This window comes from Myxocyprinus asiaticus, chromosome 5 (genome assembly GCF_019703515.2).
Source record: "Myxocyprinus asiaticus isolate MX2 ecotype Aquarium Trade chromosome 5, UBuf_Myxa_2, whole genome shotgun sequence".
NCBI classification, from domain to species: domain Eukaryota; kingdom Metazoa; phylum Chordata; class Actinopteri; order Cypriniformes; family Catostomidae; genus Myxocyprinus; species Myxocyprinus asiaticus.
The window spans coordinates 15323125-15339734 of NC_059348.1; the positions used below are offsets into that span (position 1 = coordinate 15323125).

At 38.8% G+C, this 16610-nt stretch overlaps 1 protein-coding gene across 1 annotated transcript; it reads left to right on the forward strand.

Annotated features, from left to right (window-relative positions):
• Positions 1 to 212: 212 nt before the first annotated feature.
• LOC127441464 (zinc finger and BTB domain-containing protein 41-like) lies at positions 213 to 16610 on the forward strand. Its single transcript, XM_051698917.1, has 11 exons — positions 213 to 346; positions 3461 to 4689; positions 6623 to 6830; positions 9444 to 9510; positions 10356 to 10503; positions 10745 to 10874; positions 12156 to 12251; positions 12565 to 12671; positions 12815 to 12920; positions 13109 to 13197; positions 14529 to 16610. The coding sequence occupies exons 2-11, from the start codon at positions 3477 to 3479 to the stop codon at positions 15140 to 15142; spliced, it is 2778 nt and encodes a 925-aa protein (XP_051554877.1). The 5' UTR covers positions 213 to 346; positions 3461 to 3476; the 3' UTR covers positions 15143 to 16610.

Below are 16610 nucleotides of genomic sequence, written 5' to 3' on the forward strand. Positions count from 1 at the left end.
AAATGTCTATTTTCGACCTATATTATGAGTTCTAACACGCATATTATCGCTATTAAATGCATATTACCGACCATATTTACATTAAACAACGTTCAATAAAGGTTTCGTTATAGACAGATGTTCTTTTCGAAGGACAGAAATGCCACACATCTCAACCAATCGAAGAGGAAATAGTTTCGCATTCAGCCAATGACAGAACAGTTTATTGACACGTCTGAAGCTTAAACAATGGAAAAGTGGTCGTAATGCATCTTATAATCGGGAAAACATGTATGTTGTTGTTTGTGTACAAAGGCAAAATAGGTAACCTCTTCAAACCAGCACAGAAGGCTGCATATGTTTAAAGGTAAGACTGGACGCGAGGACAAAGTCGCTCTTTGCAGCTTCCCAAGGGGCATTTTAGGGTCGTTTGTCAGCGCACTCCTGTTGTGGAGGGGGCCTATGGGCGCTTCACATGATGGGGGGCCGTAAGGGGTAATGCAGTCAGATTTGCATATGCGCGCGACAACGAGGAATAGTGTGTTACAATGTTTCATTCAGAATTGTTCCATTCAGCCAACACGAGATTGCAAGCAAACATCATTATACATTAGATTATTTTCTCTAAAGTGACAAAGTGCCCACCGCCGATTCCTCATTTACGTAAATGCCTGTGACATTTTGAAATTATTAGGATAAATTAAAGAAATTCTTATAAAGTAGCCTACAGCACTAGAGTAAATGTATTTAAGTGTAGTTTAAAATGTATATGTAAATCGAGAGAAACAGAAGTACATGTATCTTTGAAAAGAAACATACTGGATTTTTCACTGTGTTTTGACAAAGTAGTTCATTTTAAATATAAGCCTCATTTATAGGGTTTGTCACCTTTTGTCAACACTGTCAGATATTTACGAAAACGTGTATAAAATCAGGCCATATCAAAGTCTGCTTTTATCCTGAAGACCTATCCATTTTTCACCTGCTCACAATCAATTTCACAATCATGAGCACTCACATGAGATGAAGACCCCAGTCATATCAGTAACCTTACAAAAGCTGGTTTATTCTACATGGAGAGGGTCCCCTTAGTAGGGGCTGCCATGTTAGGATCACATGACCAGCTGAATACTACTCACTTAATCTTAGTAACTACCCTGTTATTGAACACTTTCACTTTTGAATTAAATTAATCATGGCTGACTGTGAATAGTGAATTTCTACAATGGCATCTGTAAATGAAACTATTGTGTTTGAATGATGCTGCACCCATGCCCCTAGGTGTCAGTGTCCAAAACAGCATGCATAAAGATTACTGAGTGCACCTTTAAGCATATATATTTTCTGTCACAAACACGATATCTCTGTCATTGAGTCTGTCCTCTGCAATTCAGTAACTGTCTGGTTTGGTTCAGCTACGAAATCAGACATCGGAAGACTACAAAAGACAGTTCGGACTGCTGAGAGGATTATTGGTTGATACTAATACTAATATTTAGTATTGACCTGTTTCAGTGACATCACTTTTCCCCACAGCCGCCATATTTGTGACCATCAGCGGGAGGAAGCAATGGCGGTGAATGGAAAAAAACCTGAAAAACGATATCAAGAAAAACATAAAAAATTGCTTTTGGGGGGCCTGGGTAGCTCAGTGAGTATTGACGCTGACTACCACCCCTGGAGTCGCGAGTTCGATTCCAGGGTGTGGAGTGACTCCAGCCAGGTCTCCTAAGCAACCAAACTGGCCCAGTTGCTAGGGAGGGTAGAGTCACATGGGGTAACCTCCTCGTGGTCGCGATTAGTGGTTCTCGCTCTCAATGGGACGCATGGTAAGTTGTGTGTGGATCGCTGAGAATAGCATGAGCCTCCACATGCTGTGAGTCTCCGCAGTGTCATGAACAATGAGCCACGTGATAAGATGCGCAGACTGACTGTCTCAGAAGCGGAGGCAATTGAGACTTGTCCTCCGCCACCTGGATTGAGGTGAGTAACTGCGCCACCACGAGGACCTACTAAGTAGTGGGAATTGGGCATTCCAAATTGGGATAAAAAAAATATAAATAAAAAAAAATAGCTTTTGCTCCATGTCAAGTCCCAGAAAAAGTTCATACAGTTCTGAAGACAGCACAAATATGACCAAATTGAACTTTTACAGACATATAAAGATATTTTATCCACGATTCATCCACAGACGCAGGCGAGTCTGATGTGTGTACATCACTGTAAATATCTCTCATTCAAAAGTTACAAATGTTTTTGTTTTGTTTTCTGGTCTGATTTAGTAACAGTATTAAAAGATTTCTGTGTTGATCGTGTCCGTATGAATGTAAGAGCTTCTTTTAACTCCTGAAGATGTTTTTGTCGCATCTCACAGCGCAGCACAATGAAGGTAAATGGAATATTGGTCACAAACATGGCGGCATGGTCATACAGCGATGTTACATGAAACAAGTCAATAGGAGCATCAGTGCATCGTTTATTAAGAGTCCCACAGACACCACACCAACCCCTACCCCTAAACCTAACCATACCTTACAAAAATAAACCATGGTTTTACCACTGTAACTAAAGTATTACTATGGTATTTTGCTGTAAAATTATAGTAACCACAAAATTAAACATAATACATTACTATATTAACACCATTTTACTCTAGTAACACCATGGTTAATTGCATGAAAACTATGGCTTCCTCCAAAAAACATGGTTACTACAATATTACTATAGCAAAACCATGGTTAATTTTACCTGGATCAAACCTTTATCTTAACTCCCCAACTTTCACCGTGACCAAATCCAAATCACTGCAAAGAAATCAACCTTATTATTCATTTTATTTGTTATTTAAAGTAGTATAATTGGAAATATTAAGAGTGGAGACAGAAAACAGGATGGGGAAAACAGAGAATCGAACCCCGGTCGTCCGCACGAAAAAACATCATCAATGGTGGCGAAAAACATATCATGCCAATGGAGCAACATTTGAGGTTGCAATTTGTCTTCAATGTCTGTTTCCACCAGACTATTTGAGTCAAATAGTCACTCCGTGTGGCATGTGCTATTTAAACCAAGTGCAAATAGTCACTCCGAATTGTATTATTTTGTCAAAATTGTCAGCTGTCAGCGGCATCAGATTTTCTCCAAAAAGTTGGAGCTAACAGTCAGTTTGAAACCATGTTGTATTCTCAATTCATTATTAATCCAGAATGCTAGGTTTGTCAATAGTTATATCAAGCATTTGACATGACAAGCCATGTTATTTTTATATCCGACAGTGTTGACCCATATTGAGTGATAGGTAAGGAAACACACTCTCATTTTTTTTTTTTTTTTTTTCAGTTTTGTAGCTTGTGTTTTCCTAGTACCCAAGTTTGTTTAAGTAAAGTTTGTATGAAGGCTGGTCTGTAAGAGTCAGAGAACCTGTGTAGATGTAAATAACAGTATTCAGTAATAGTAACATCTTTTATTGACCACATTTCAGGTCTGAACATGGAAAGATGTTATTAAAAACCCTAAACATGAAGAAGAAAGTAAATCCACCCCAGCAGTCAAAAGTGAAGGATGTCAGTAGCACAGAAACACTGGAGACAATGACATCTAATCCAGTGGCTTTTGATGCCAACAGTGATGCTGATGTGGCCATTAAATATTCTTCAGAAGGAAAGAGGCATCTCAGAATATCACAAAGTGACAGCTGCTTCTTGAAGTTCTTGAATGAAGACCGGCAGAAGGTGCCATCATTTTGCGACGCAACGGTCACGGTATGTGGGAAGATGTATCACGCCCACAAGGTGGTTTTGGCTTTTGGCAGTAACTACTTCCATGCCAGATTCAGCGAAAACCCTGAATTACAACATGTGACCATTGATAACATAGAAAGCTCCACATTTGGACATTTGCTCAACTTTCTATACACATCTGAATTTGACGTTTTGGAAAACAAGATCTCTGCTTTGACTGAGGCTGCCTGTATTCTGGATATGATGGAAGCCGTAAATCTTTTAGCAAAGTGTGCAACACCGGTTCAAGATGATGAAGAAAGTGATGTTCACCTGGTTCCACAGAAGACCACTGATGTCCAGAATGTCCAAAATTCAGTAGGAGTCCAGTGCTCATTTTGCAGTCGCACCTTCTGCTACAAGAAGTCTCTAGAGAATCACCTGGCCAAGACGCACAGTTCTGGTTGCCACACTGAGGAAGATCAAAATATGCCGAGCACATCTGCTTTGACTACCCGAAGATCTGCCCGTCAGAGGAGGACTCCAGCTAAATTTGAGAACCAGGAAAGTAAAAATGGCCACATCCTGTCTGAAACGCCCAGACAGAAGACTCCAAAGGATGATGCAAACACTTTTGAAGAGAATGAAGATGATGACGAAAGTGAGGAGGAGCAGCAGAATGAGCAGGGAGAAGAAAGTAGAATGGAAGAGCAAGAAGCAACATCAACCACTGTGGAGGTCGAGGAGGCAGAAGGTAAAGACACTGAAAAGCAAGATGAGGAACATATGTCTGAACTCACCAAGGATGTAGACCAGGCTGAGGCCCAGAAGGACACAGAACCGAAATCCAGCCCTCATGTTGAGGAGCACAGTCAAGCGACAGAAGGCACCAGTCATGTTTTTCCAGAGGGACTGGCACCCATTGTGATCCAGAGCGCTAATAAGAAAAATCTCAAGTGTCCCAAATGTGACAAGACCTTTGATCGCATAGGTAAGAATTGAAATGGAAAAACTGACAGATGTGGGGATGTGGGTGGAATGAACAAATGAGTAATTTTAGATCACAATATATAGGTATCTTTGCTGGAAATTAAAGGTGCACTCAGTAATTTTTTATGTGTTGTTTTGGACTTACACTGACACCTAGGGGCCTGGATGCAGCATCTTTCAAAATCATTAGTTTTCAGTTTCAGATGCCATTGTTGAAATTCACTATTCACAGTCAGCCAGGATTACTTTAATCCATGAGTGAAAGTGTTCAAAAACAGCAGGGATACTGAGATTAAGCGAGTAGTAGTCGGCTGGTCATTTGATCCTAACGTGGCCGCCCCCCATGAGTGGGACCCTGTCCGTATAGATTAAAACAGGTTTTTTAAGGTTACTGATATGACTGTAGTCTTCATCTCATGTGAGTGATCATGATTTTATACAGATATTTCAAAATGACAATTACATTTTTTTAGGAATAAAACATTTTTTAATGATGAAAAAATTACTGAGTGCATCTTAAAAAAAAGGTTTACACTATCATAACCAGACGATTATATTTGATGTTTGCAATGTTGCTCCCAAAAAGCTACTCAAATTACTACTTGAACAGTGAAATTGCTTAACAAAAATAATTAACTACGCTCAAAACTGTTTTTGCATGAGAATAGGCTAAATATCTTATTATAGAAGTATCTTATTATAAAAGCTGAAATATGTCAGATTGCTAATAACTTCGCATGTATCTATGAGCTGCCAAACACTGCGCTCGACAGCTGTGCTTTCACATTTTGTAGGCTTTCAATCACGTACATCACCATTATTGTGAAATCACGCCCATTTGAGAGCTCGAGCAATCATCATATAGAGAGCCAGGCTTCCAGGCAGGACAAAAATACATTGATTGAAAGCCCAATGTCCAATAAAAAAAAACTCGAGAGTGTCTATTTGCACCCCGGTGTAGTAGCATCTGCCACACATTGCAATTATTTGCACCCCAACAGTGTGACGGAACCACAGAAATTTACGACAAACCAAACAATAGCTATCGCTTCAGTGGTGTGAGGACTAAAGATGGTGTGTGATTGTGTAATATTGTCCAAGCGATAGCGGTTCGAATCCGCATTTTGTTACACTCTTTTTCCCATCTGATTTCCTGATTACAGTCTTAATATTTCATTTAATACTACTTAAAATAATAGATACAAATTAATATAAATGTCGCAGTGATTTGGTCATGGTGAATGTCGAGTACAGTAATATGTTGTTAATATAGTTTTGTGGTTACTGTAAATTTACCAAAAATACAAGCAACCTGGTCTGGAAAAACAAGCCCAGAATAAGCCACTTGCCTCACAAAAAGCGAAAATAGCGGGTTTCGGCACCACTGTAACAGTTCATGGATGGGCAAGGAGGAGGTGGGAACTGGCTGAACAGTAAACATAAAGTTTTAATGTCAAATTTAACTTAAAACAAACATAAACAAACACAGATACACATGCAACGTGGGCGCATGCATCTCTCTCTCTCTCTCAAACCGGCATCTCCGGCTGCCCTTTATCTCGCTCTCCCGCTGATCAGCTGTTCAGCGCCGGCCATGCTCCATCAGGGCCTGGCCATGCCCTCCTCGTCGTCACATTCATTTAATCTTATTTTCTTTTTTTTATTTGGAACTTGATGGATACATATCAAAAGATAAGATAACTAACAGCCAATAAATTATAAATTTAGCATCAAAACAGCTTCACATTATATAACACTAAAACAAAGACTCAAAACAGTCATTGTAAAACAGATAATTCTGATTAGGGATCGAAGTTTAAATTCAATGTTAATTTGCAGCAAGTTGCGACATTGCTTGCCTAGTTACTGTTATGGCGTCTGTCTAGGTTAGTTAAATTACATCTCTTTCTTTGGTCTCTTTCTCCATTTCGTAGGTAAATACAAGAGTCACACCAGAGTACACACTGGAGAAAAACCTTTCCAGTGTGAAATCTGTCTTCAGTGCTACTCCACCAAATCAAACCTCACTGTCCATAAGAAGAAACATGAGAGTGACGCACCCGTCCAGAAGAAAGAGCACAAATGTCCCTTCTGTAACAAGCTTCATGCCAGCAAGAAGACTCTCGGCAGACACGTAAAAAGGTGAGTGGGGATTCCATAGATCAGCACTTTATTACTAGTGTCATGATGCAACAATAGCAGTTTTAAAAAATGGATGGTTCAGTGTCTTTTTGACTGGCTTTTCAGTCAAATAGTGAGCTGTTGATAAATGATGCTTTTAAGGCCAGTTCACACCAAGAATGAAGCAAAAAAGCAACATGAATCACCAACAAAAGGTCTGTTCAGAAGACTGGAATGGTAAAACACTTCTGTCATTCATACGCTTAATGGCAAGATAAATTTCACATGCATTAATGAAAGAAGCAATCCATCTGAGTGACAAAGATTTAATTGGTTTCGAATTTCATTCGATTTAAAGCAAAACAGCTACTCACCAATCAATGGAGATTTCACTCACTTTAATTTAAAATACAAGCCATCTTTTTAATAACATTTCGCTTGCTTTAATGCAATGATTTACTGATTTGAAATGCTCCTCCCTTGTTGTTCCAGACACATGACCCAACAGCTTAAATCTTATTGGTCAGTGAGTTTTTGGGATGAAGGATGAGGCCTACTTTCTGGGAAAAACTCTGTTGTCAAATGAATTTTCACCCCAGGTGTGAATAGGTCCATAGGAATGCATTGTTTTGATTCTAAATCTTATTACAATTCAGGAAAGCATCTAAAACACTTGCAGTAATTGTCAGAACATTTTAGGGAGGCATTAAAGTCTTCAAGTGAACTGTTTGAAGTCAGTTTCCACAGTTTCCAAATAATTTCCAGAGCTGAAAATTGATAATGAAATGCTTTCTTAAAGGTGCACTCACTGGGCCTCATTCATGAAAATTTCATAAATATATGAAAAAATGTATGTAATTTATGCATAAAATTGAGCTTCCCAGAAACTTTCCGCCAGATTCACAAACACATCGTATTCTCAAGATATGTTAGTAAAACGTGTGTATGCTAATAAATTCCAAATGTTCGTAAATAGAGCGTGTGTGCACGTTCATTCACAATTATCATAGTCCACGCCCCTGAAAACGCCATATAAGGAAGGCTTCAGACTCGCTGGTAAATGAGAATGGGAAGCTTTTAACATCTATGCGAACAGAAAGAAAAAATGTTTCCTTTGTTTTATTTATTTTTTTAATGGAGGGCATTCACATCGTTAAAATATTGATGCAGCAAACACTCGCATGCTCGTTCTAAAAAGAAAGTGAGGAACTTAAAGTCATCGCATGCTTTTGCTGTCATCAGAGGATCTTGTGTGAATGAAACAGTCTGAGAGGTCAAAAAATAAAAGCTTTAGTGTAAAAAAAAGTTCAGTTCATGCCAACAGGAGGAGGTCCACTTCTCTGGTTCAGCACCGCATCACCACCGTCATTGGAGACACTTCTCGAGTAGGCTAAATCCAAGACTTGCAACAGGAAAAATCCTCAAAGAAATTGATAGAATGCCTGAAGGTCTTTGACTGAAACGCTGTAAGATATTACAGTCTTTTTCTCTTTTTTCCCCCCTTTGTATTGTGTCCGCACCTGCCCGCAATGTGTTTATTTATGGGTTTAACAGCATTAGCATTGACCATAAGTTATCAACTGAACGCGATTTACCGATGCCTATACTACATTATGAAACCTAAATTAGAGCTCATATCAAATAATAAAAAATGTCCAGCCAGTCAAATTAGAGGGCATTGTTTTATTTATTCTATTTTATTTATTTAATTTTTAATTTTTACATTTTTGTTTTTCTTCAGAAAATCAAATGCAAACTGTGTCTTTCCATGAACCTTCACCCCATGTCAAGAACATCTGCTGGAAATATGATAAGCAGAGTTGGAAAAAAAACTATACTTTGAAAAAATAAATGCAAGCAGCAAAGAAACATTTCTAAATAAAAGCTTTTTATGTTAGTTTTTAAGGTTAATTTCACTCATTTAATTATTAGTAAATTTTTTCATTACTTATTTAATTTTACTTCTATCAAAATGAAGTCATAGCAGTTTGTCTGAAAGTAAACGACACGTTCGGATGTCTTACACACGATTTACACATGGTCGGGAGCAGGTGTACATTTTGATCGTACCAACTAACGTTTTGAAAATACGAAAAATGTCATGAATCTGACAATTTACGTCATACCGTCTTTAAAAACGATTTACACAAAAATTTGTTCTGCTCATGTTTCATGAATGAGGCCCAGTAAATTTTTCCCTATTAAAAAGTTTTACTCCTAAAGAAATTAATTGTAATTTTGAAACATATGTATAAAACCATCACCACTCACATGAAATGAAGACTCCAATCAAATCAGTAACCTTATAAAAGCTGTTTTATTCTACATGGGGAAGGGGCGCCCTCATGGGGGCTGCCATTTTAGAATCACATGACCAGCTGAATACTACTCGATTAATCTCAGTAAATGCACTGTTATTAGGCACTTTCACTATTGGATTAAATGAATCATGGCTAATTGTGAATAGTGAATTTCTTCAGTGGTGTCAGTTACTGAAAACTATTGATTTTAAATGATGCTGCATCCACGCCACTAGGTGTCACTGTAAGTCCAAGAAGACACAAGCAAAAAGTTACTGAGTGCAACTTTAATTAAGCTTGCGGTAAAAGGGTAACACATGTTGTCTGCTAATAGATTTCATCCTGACCATCTCCAAGAGTTTCTCACTCAGAAGAAGAAGAGTGAAGGATGGAAGTGTGATGTGAGTTATTTACTTTGTTATTCCCCATAGACACATTAACTGATGCGCTGCTCGTATATTCCCCTAAAATGCTCCAAAAGAAAAATTCATCAGGATTCAGCCAGAACATTTACATTGCTAGGCCTAATGCATATTTCTGAGATTTTGACACAAATAAAAAAAAATGTTTGTCTTTATATTTACTTATTAGTACTTTATATGAATACTTTGCCAGACATTACAGCGCTATGCAGTATTCTTGCAAATACTAGTGCTGCACAGTGTAGTTTCATCCCTCTTTAGAAGTGTTTGGCATCCAATACAGCTCATAACAAAATACAACAGGCTGCGTGACTATGAGAAAATGTTATTTTATTGGTTATTTGAGATGCAGACATGAGGGACAGCTAAATAAATAATAAAATATTAATTGCTCTCACACTCATCGCTCACTTGTCAATCTACTCCCTCCATGATTTGCACTTTCCATAATTCACCAAGCATTGAGTAATTTCACCTCAGATTATTTGTTTTACATTTATTTGACAAAAAAAAAAAAAAAAAAATCCAGAATAAAGAGGAGAATCGGATATTGATGTTTAGATGGCCAGATATCTATCAGAATTAGAAGGGCATTTAAAAGTGGCCCAAATCAGATGCCTACAAATAAAATCTCACAAGTGTTTTAGCTGTCTGTGTGCATGCCACAAGATCAGAATTGCTTGACAGTGTAAGTGCAGCCTTACTTATTCATTGTAAAAAAATATTTTATTTGCAACTGGATGAAATGCACAGACATTCTGAATATATCCAAAGTGGACTCTGGCTTTGTTTATGTTGGGCCATCTGTATCATTTGTTTTGTAGATCTGCCAGAAGTCTTTCTCTCGGCGCCCCCATCTGGAGGAACACATGGTCTTACATTCACAGGACAAGCCCTTCAAGTGTGCCTACTGTGATGACTACTTTAAATCACGATTTGCCCGCTTGAAACACCAAGAAAAATTCCATTTGGGTAAAACTAGACACTATGTAATGGAAATTATTAAAGGGGCTGTTAGCAATTTCTAGAACAAAATGTACTTCTTGCGTCAGGTGTTTGCTTTGAGATATAAACCCTCACAATTTAAAACATGTTTCATTTTCAGAGTACACCATGAAATGAATATGAGAATTGTTGCTGTATAAAGTAATCCATTCTCTATCCAATCTTGCTTAAATGGTTTAATGTTGACAATATGTCAATTTGTTTTCAGGACCCTTCCCTTGTGACATTTGTGGTCGACAGTTTAATGACACAGGTAACCGTAAACGTCACATTGAGTGTACACATGGGGGGAAAAGGAAATGGACCTGCTTTCTGTGTGGAAAATCAGTTCGAGAGAGGTAGGAGGCTTTTTCTATATATCACTTATTTTGTCTGTATCTCTGATTGCTTGAGTCTTTGTATTCGGTACAGAATTGTTTCATTAACTGCACACGGGTCATTGACAAATAAGGCTGTCTAAGATAATAAACGTTTGTTGAAATGTAATCTTTGTTTACATGTTGGTTTCATAATTTTTTGAAAAACATTTACAGCATTTTCTACAAATAAATTAAATAAAAACCATAGAAAGTTTTCAAATATTTTTCAAGGTAAAAATATATATTTTTTTATCTTATCTTTTTATTTTTTTGGAATGTCATAGAAATGTCAAAGTATCTGATATTTTTAAATCTTTGCGCACAGTCATAAGGGTTTATTTGTTTGTTTGTTTGTTTGTCATATGACACCACAGGACTTTGACTTGGTTTCATATATTTTCAAATAATTAAAAACTATTTTCAGGGGCCTGGGTAGCTCAGCGAGTATTGACGCTGACTACCACCCCTGCAGTCGTGAGTTTGAATCCAGGGCATGCTGAGTGACTCCAGCCAGGTCTCCTAAGCAACCACATTGGCCCGGTCGCTAGGGAGGGTAGAGTCACATGGGGTAACCACCTCGTCATTGCTATAAGGTGTGGTTCTCGCTCTCGGTGGGGTGTGTGGTGAGTTGTGCGTGAAGCCTCCACACGCGCAACGTCTCCGCGGTAAATTGCTCAACAAGTCACGTGATAAGGTGCATGGATTGACAGTCTCAGAAGCGGAGGCAACTGAGATTCATCCTCTGCCACCCAGATTGAGGCGAGTCACTACGCCACCACGAGGACTTGGAGAGCGCATTGGGAATTAGGCATGCCAAATTGGAGAGAAAAGGGGAGAAAATCACACACACAAAAAAAAAAGAGTACTTGGTACTCACTGAAACAATTAATAATAATTAATATTGTTCTAAACTAGAACTGGACTAACTTGGCAAAACTTTTCAAGAATTTCAGCTTTTAACGAGTTTGGTATTTATTTATTTTTACGGAAGTTTACGCCACTTAGACATTTTTTACTTTAAGCCCCAGAAAAAAAAAATATATATAAAAATGACTTTGAACTCAGAAATTGGAAACATGTCCATCATAGTGATGTGTATTCAAGTAATTGTTTTGTTTGCATTTATTTATTTTATTTTTTTTACATGATAAATTGGGACAAAAAACATCATTGAGTCACACACAGTGTGGTGTCTAGCATTGATTTGATGTTGTATTTAAATTCAAGCTCTCCTCAGCTAATATTTGAACACATTTTCAGGACTACACTCAGGGAACATCTGAGGATCCACAGTGGAGAAAAGCCTTACCTGTGCAGCATCTGTGGACAAAGCTTCCGTCATGGCAGCTCGTACAGGTCTGTGAAGGTTTAAACTACTGTATGTAAGATGAAACATTGTTACGACAGGCAAACCCATTTCTGAGAGAATAAACAATGTGACAGAATCACTAACTGCATGGCGGATCTCTGCATAGCTTAAGTTCTCCTTGTACTCAACAGGAATTGAACAGGAATCGTTTAATTTGCTGAACACATAACACTATTGATTATATTTACTAATATGGTGTTTTTCTGATGAATTGTCTTAATATATTTACGAGAGATGGCAATTGACAATTTACTGTGTTGAATGTTATATAGGGGTTATGATGAGCTCTATCTTTTTCAGGCTCCATCTACGTGTTCACCATGACGACAAGCGCTACGAATGTGAGGAATGTGGCAAAACTTTCATTCGCCATGACCATCTAAAGAAACACAAAAAAATTCACACAGGTACTTTTCAATATGAGAATAGATTCAAATGTATTGTAGACTAAAGACTAAAATACATCTTTTTTTATTACTCCACACTTAGACTTAATTCTTGATCAAGTGCGTGTATGATGCTAGGGTTGTGTATCATTTGTCCTGTGTAGGGGAGAGAGCGCATCAGTGTGAAGAGTGTGGAAAATGCTTCAGACGGGCCGATCACCTGACTGTCCATTATAAAAGTATTCACCTGGGAGAAAAGATCTGGCGAAGGCATGTAAACACTCAAACTGTTCACTTCACAACCACACTGTTTTTGTAAAGAAGACACACTCTGAGTTTTTGTGATAGTACATGCAGTGTCTGTACATACGGTATAAAATGCAGTGCCTGCAGTTCATTTCGACTCTGTGAGATGGACTTACAGGATGATTTGATGATCATGTACTGTAATTTGACAGGTACAAAGCAGTAGTGCATCAGTGTCAAGTGTGCAAGAAAGAGTTCAGGGGGAAGACCAACCTCATGTCGCATTTCAGAACGCATTCAGGTAGAGTACATGAAATCTTTAAACTAAAGGTGGAGTGATATTTTCATTGATTAAATATTTTCCTCTATCCCAGCCTAATATGCAGAAACAACTATAAGTAAACCATTTGTAGGATGATTTCTCAGAGAAGTAAACTAGGGTATACTTTATTTTTCCATGTTCAACTACATCTCATGTACAGTCAGTCGCTCAGCCTTTCAACATAAACGTTTGACCGTGACCCGATACGGACGCGTTTGATGCATGCACACTACAAATGCTTTGTGAAACTCTTTTAGCACAGTCAACAGCAGGCGCATGCATGACAACATGCAAAAAAGTGGAGTGTTCATGGGTCTAGAAAACTAGGCTTCGCGTGGACAGTATGAGCATACTGTGTTGTTGACAAAATTTGCATCAAGCGCACTATGCGTGGCATGCAGAAAGCCGAATTATACCAACAGTTATAGACACCCTGTTCTGTTTCTAACATGCTACATGCATTTGTCACTGCAACTCGCAGCTGATTGTCCATGCACGTCATCTTTTTACAATGTTGCTTCTACGCGTCCAGTGTAGACATCCTCAAGCCATTGCAATGCAATCTGTCAGATCCAGTGTGGACAGGGTGTAAAGGTGAAGTGTGTAATTTCAGTACCACTTGCATTTAAAATCATTGTCATTCCTTTCCGTGCAAACATGCCTCTTTTCTATGTGAATACCGGTAAGTCTCATTATAGATTGCGCTTCATTCACAAAACTGGTATTTGCACGGCACAATTTACATCACGCTATTACTGCCTGAGCAAAGCAGGTTTAAAGAGATGTTTGTGCACATTTTCTATTGATCATGGCAGTAGTAATTCATCAAACAATGGTCAAATGATGGAGAAGAGCGTTATAACCTGGCATATATCCAGATGGTGTAGTCGTGGTGTAGTCAAGCGCACTTTTGGGTTGTTGGTTGCGGAGATGATTCATGTGTCTGGATTACAGTAGTGGAGTGATGCTGTACAGTCCCGGTAGGGTGTCAGATCATGGTGGTCTGCTGCATCCTCCGCTATATGGCACTCAGAATCGACCCGCAAGTTCGGAATTGTGTTGTGCAAATTGCATTCAGCACAAATTCTGTGGGTGAGTTTGCACTGTTGCCTGATCTGCATAAATCTTTTAGTGAACCATCATAAGCAAATAAGGGATGCTTTTACTGACTGCAATTCATTCTTAGAGAATTCCCCTCTTAACCTTTAACATACAATACTCATCGTAAGAACTCCACTGCCCTTCCTCACCCAATATCATATGCACTCATACAAAATGTATTTTTTTATGAACATTTCTGTTCTCCTCAGGTGAGAAACCCCACCGGTGTTTGATCTGTAACCAGACCTTTCGCATCAAGAAGACTCTGACCAAACACATGGTCATCCACTCAGACGTCCGTCCTTTCAACTGCCCGCACTGCACTGCTACCTTCAAACGCAAAGACAAGCTCAAGTACCACGTAGACCACGTGCACAGCGCCCGGATGCTTGACCAGCAACAGCAAACCCTTCCTCCAGCCCCTGCAAACAAGTTACCCGAGCCCCTGCTGCCAAACGAAACCCCCAAACAATACCACAACACACCCAAAACTGTGCTGCAAAGTGTATCAGCTGATGTATGTGTTCCTGTAACGCTTGTTCCTGTCCAGATGAGTGAAGAACCCGACCTCGCAGTGCATGGGGCGCCACATGGTGTCCTTCCAGCTGTGGCCCAGCAACAGCAGACTGGTGGCTACCAGTCAACCAGTGACTTGGTGTTTTTAGAGAAGTACACCCTTACACCTCAGCCGACTAACATAGTGCACCCAGTGAGGCCAGACCAGATGCTGGACCCTCGAGAGCAATCGTACTTAGGCACACTTCTGGGGCTGGACCCGGCTACATCTGTGCAAAATATGACTAATGCTGAACATACACATTAGTGTACCCAGTAACTGCGTACCTCATGAGTTAACTAAACTTTTTTTAATGGTCTGTGTTCTTTAAATATAACACTTCCCAACATGAGTTTCCTTTGGTCTTCAGTCTCTTTGTGATGTTCTTAAAGGAATAGATTACCCAAAAATGAAAATGAAAATTTTATGGTGTATTTTGTTGTTTTTTAAGTTACAGCCATGAAGTACAGCCATAGTCACTGTATATCATTGTATGCAAAAAGAGCTGCAAGAAGATTCTTCAAAAGTTATTTTGTGTTCTATGGGGAAAATAAAAGCATACTGGAACAACATTGGTCATTTGGAACATCATGGGTAAATGGTGACGATGTTAATTTTCGGGGGAACGATTTCTTTAAAGGTGCACTCAGTCATTTTTTTTTATATGTTGTCTTGGACTTACACTGACTCCTAGTGGTGTGGATGTAGCATCATTCAAACACAATAGTTTTTAGTTACCAATGCCATTTACCAGCCATGATTAATTTAATCAGTGAATCACAGTGTTCAATAACAGGGTGGTTACAGAGATTAAGCGAGTAGTATTTGACTGGTCATGTGATCCTAACATGGCAGCCCCCATTAGGTGACCCCCTTCATGTAGAATAAAACAGCTTTTGTAAGGTTACTGATATGACTAGAATCCTCATCTTATGTGAGTGCTCATGATTTTATACATGTGTTTTTAAATTAAAATGAACTTCTTTAGGAGTAAAACCTTTTAAATGATGCATCTTCAATATCTAAGGTAAACTCTGCTGAAGTAATTATCAAAATTATGATGCTATCATCAACAATGAATTTTGGTTGTAAATGTTAAAGGAGCAATATGTAACATTGACATCAAGTGTTTAAAATATTGGAGAGAGTTGTCTCCTCCGCCCCAGACTCTAAGCTCATGTGGGTTGCCAGTCTTAGGACACACAACAGGAACGAGCAAACTGGCAATGGCGAGCGACGAGCCTTACACTGCAAGTTGATCAGCTAATGTATACGTTTGCAATGTTGTTATTGTTTGCAAATCATAAACCAGCTCATGTGGATTTGTTTTATAACTCTGCCAATGTTAGATAGATGAACCCCTCTTTGTAAGTCCCGCCTTCTCGCACACCAATTGGTCGATTATAAGAGGCTTGCAGCAACTATTGGCCAAATTCCTGCCTGTCAATCTCTCCGCGAATGCGCTGTTGTGTTTGGCATCAAACAGTTGCTTGACAGCAGCAGCAAATGACAGCTGAGTGGAAACAATGCCCAAACAAAAGTGCAAATTTACAGAAGATTTGCACAAAAAATTCCCATGCTTTCGTCCAGGTCGAGATCCGTGGGAAGCAGAATGTATGACATGTAAAGCTGGCACTTACAGGTGCATCAATAAATTAGAATGTCGTGGAAAAGTTCATTTATTTCAGTAATTCAACTCAAATTGTGAAACTTGTGTATTAAATAAATTCAGTGC